Raw genomic sequence first — 2,633 nt, 5'->3', positions numbered from 1 at the left:
TTTCAATAAAAATCTGATTTATTTCTCAAATACATTACATACATACATACAAAGACATTTTCCTTTGGGACACACACTGAAGACTATTATAAGCCGGATTTACTTTCAAAGTGGGCAGTGTAACCTGTGGAATATCTCATGTGATATTACAGGGAGACTAAACAGATTAAAATAGATGGAAAGGGTATGACTTCATGATACATTATCATTATTTTACATTTTTAGAAATGAAGACATCCATATAACTTTATCATAGTGAGGTGTGTTAACAACAGCTAAGTTTCAATGTGAATGACATAACATATAATGAGTTTGCACACATGGTCTTATTACATTCATTTATTAGTATTTGCCAAGAGGGATGAAAGAATAATGTTTTGTCTGATTAGAAGGAAAGCAAATAAGCAACAACATACAATGAGTACATGACCATTCACTCTTCCATTCTCTCAATCATTCACCCTTTCTCTGTTTGTGTTAAATAATCAGTGTTTATACAATGGATTTCTGGATTTTCTTTAAAATGGATGCCTGTAGATATTGGCATTATAAATAAGCACTCTACTGTATATAATTGTGTGTGTGTGTGTTTGTAGTGTGTAATTATAAGGTTAGGGTTCCACTCTCAAGTTCAAGGTCCACCTTCATCTTTTGTTTCTCCATCACAGCCTCAAGCTCTGAAGCTCTTCTTTCATCCTATGACAAGTGGAAACAGATGACATTTTAAAATGTATATGAGTATGTGTTTGTTAATGTGTACACCATGTCTACTATTATACAGCACTGGAGAACAAATCAGGAAAACAAAAAATGAAGTAAAAATAACCTCTTTCCAGGGTTATGCTAGAAAACACTCTTTGTGTGTGTGTGTGTGTGTGTGCGTGTGTGTTGTGTGTGTGTGTGTGTGTGTGCGTGTGTGTGTGTGTGTGTATGTATGTGTGTTACCTCCAAGAGAGATTTTTGCACTGTGATCTGGCTGTAGACTCGTGCTCCCTCATCAGGAATGACAGCACGAAGCTCCTCTTTGTTCAGTGAGAAGAGTTGGGCCCCATTCAGCACACCTAAACACTGCACCGTCCTACGCATTCACATGCACACAAAGCATAGGTTAGTTAAACCCGTAAGAAAAATGTGTACACACAACTCTGTGTAACATCCATGCATGGTCTCCAAAACTTTCATCTGAACACTGATTAAAATACACTATTAAAATAATATATAATATTTAAAAAAATGCAAGTATGACCAGATGGATTTTCTCTCTCTTTCTGTCTGTAAAGCTTACGGATCACTGAAGCCTTTCCCCCGAAGCCATGCCTCCACCTCCGTTGGTGGTGAATGGTAGTCGAGCGGAAGCGATGTCTCCGCAGAGCGATGGATAACCAGTGGGCGGGACAAACCTGACTTCCCATTGGTCAGCCTCTGAAGCAGCTCATCATTTACCTGCATGACTGAAAAAGAAGGGAAAGATAAATGGATGGATGGATAGATGGATGGACAGCCATAAAACTATATTCATCATAACCCTCTGTGTATGTGTGTGTGTGTGTGTGTGTGTGTGTGTGTGTGTGTGTGTGTGTGTGTGTAAGGCTGTGAGTGTGTGTGTGTGAGTAAGGCTGTGAGTGTGAGTAAGGTTGTGTGTGTGGGGGAGTGTGAGTAAGGCTGTGTATGTGTGTGTGTGTACGTGAGTGTGAGTAAGTGTGTGTGTGTGTGTGTGAGTGTGTGTAAGTGTGTGTGTGTGTGTGTGTGTGTGTGTGTGTAGACACTGGTGTTGGGGCCTACCCTTGTCTGAGTCGGAGTCTGAGGGCATGTGCTGTGCGAGGGCGATGCTGCGAGGCCTGTTGGCGCTGGAGTCCACGTGGAGGGTGGGAGGGGTGGCCGGAGCGTAGGAGAAACTCTTGGGCATCGGAGGAGGCGCAGGAGCCTGGAGAGAAATAGAAGGAGGAAGTGAGAGGAGGTGGAAATAAGGAAGTTAAGAGAGACAGACAGAGATGGAGAGATGGAGAAAGGGGGCGATTTTTTTTTTAATCACATTTGGTGAAATCTTTCATCAGCAACATTGTGTTGTTTTCCCCTGCTGATCATAACTTTCCATTTTTGTGTTGTTCCTTAGAGGACTGAAAAGATGGATGGAGATGATGGAAGACACATGATGAAATATGTTGCAATGCCATCAGTGCCTTGGCTGAGCAGTGCATCTGCACAGGTCTGTGTGTGTGTGTGTGTGTGTGTGTGTGTGTGTGTGTGTGTGTGTGTGTGTGTGTGTGTGTGTGTGTTTGTATAAAAGTTTTTACCTTAGGTGCTTTATTTGTAGGACTCTCAATGTGGGAGATTGGCTCCAGGATGTTGAAGGGCACAAAACCAATCTCATTAAATCGATTACGAACCTTCCACCAACGTTTTGACGCCTCAACCACCTGTGAAATACAGCATGAGCAAGAGGAGAGCAATCAGAGAACATAGAGAAAGAATGAGAGGGAAAGAGAGAGAATATAAAAGATTTATACGTACATGATCTCTTTGTGAGACATTTGTAATGTAATTTTGTGTAATGTAAAGAAATGTACTTGCTAAACTAAACTTACTATTTTTGGATTGTTTTTATGTAATGTTTGTACCCAGACTGAAAACTA

General features: G+C 41.0%; 1 protein-coding gene across 1 annotated transcript in view; it reads right to left on the bottom strand.

Moving 5' to 3' along the window:
- Positions 1-2,633, bottom strand: part of eps8l1b (eps8 like 1b) — an 11,903-nt gene continuing 9,270 nt past the window's right edge. Inside the window, exons 15-19 of the mRNA XM_048232430.1 lie at positions 2,295-2,417; positions 1,783-1,924; positions 1,286-1,451; positions 946-1,078; positions 1-696 (exon numbers count right to left, since the gene is read on the bottom strand). Coding sequence (XP_048088387.1) covers positions 604-696; positions 946-1,078; positions 1,286-1,451; positions 1,783-1,924; positions 2,295-2,417 — 657 coding nt within the window. The 3' untranslated portion in view covers positions 1-603. The remainder of the gene's footprint in view (positions 697-945; positions 1,079-1,285; positions 1,452-1,782; positions 1,925-2,294; positions 2,418-2,633) is intronic.

This window comes from Alosa alosa, chromosome 22 (assembly GCF_017589495.1).
Source record: "Alosa alosa isolate M-15738 ecotype Scorff River chromosome 22, AALO_Geno_1.1, whole genome shotgun sequence".
NCBI lineage: Eukaryota > Metazoa > Chordata > Actinopteri > Clupeiformes > Clupeidae > Alosa > Alosa alosa.
Note: the sequence above shows the minus strand (reverse complement) of the source record. Positions and strands in the feature narration are given on the sequence as shown.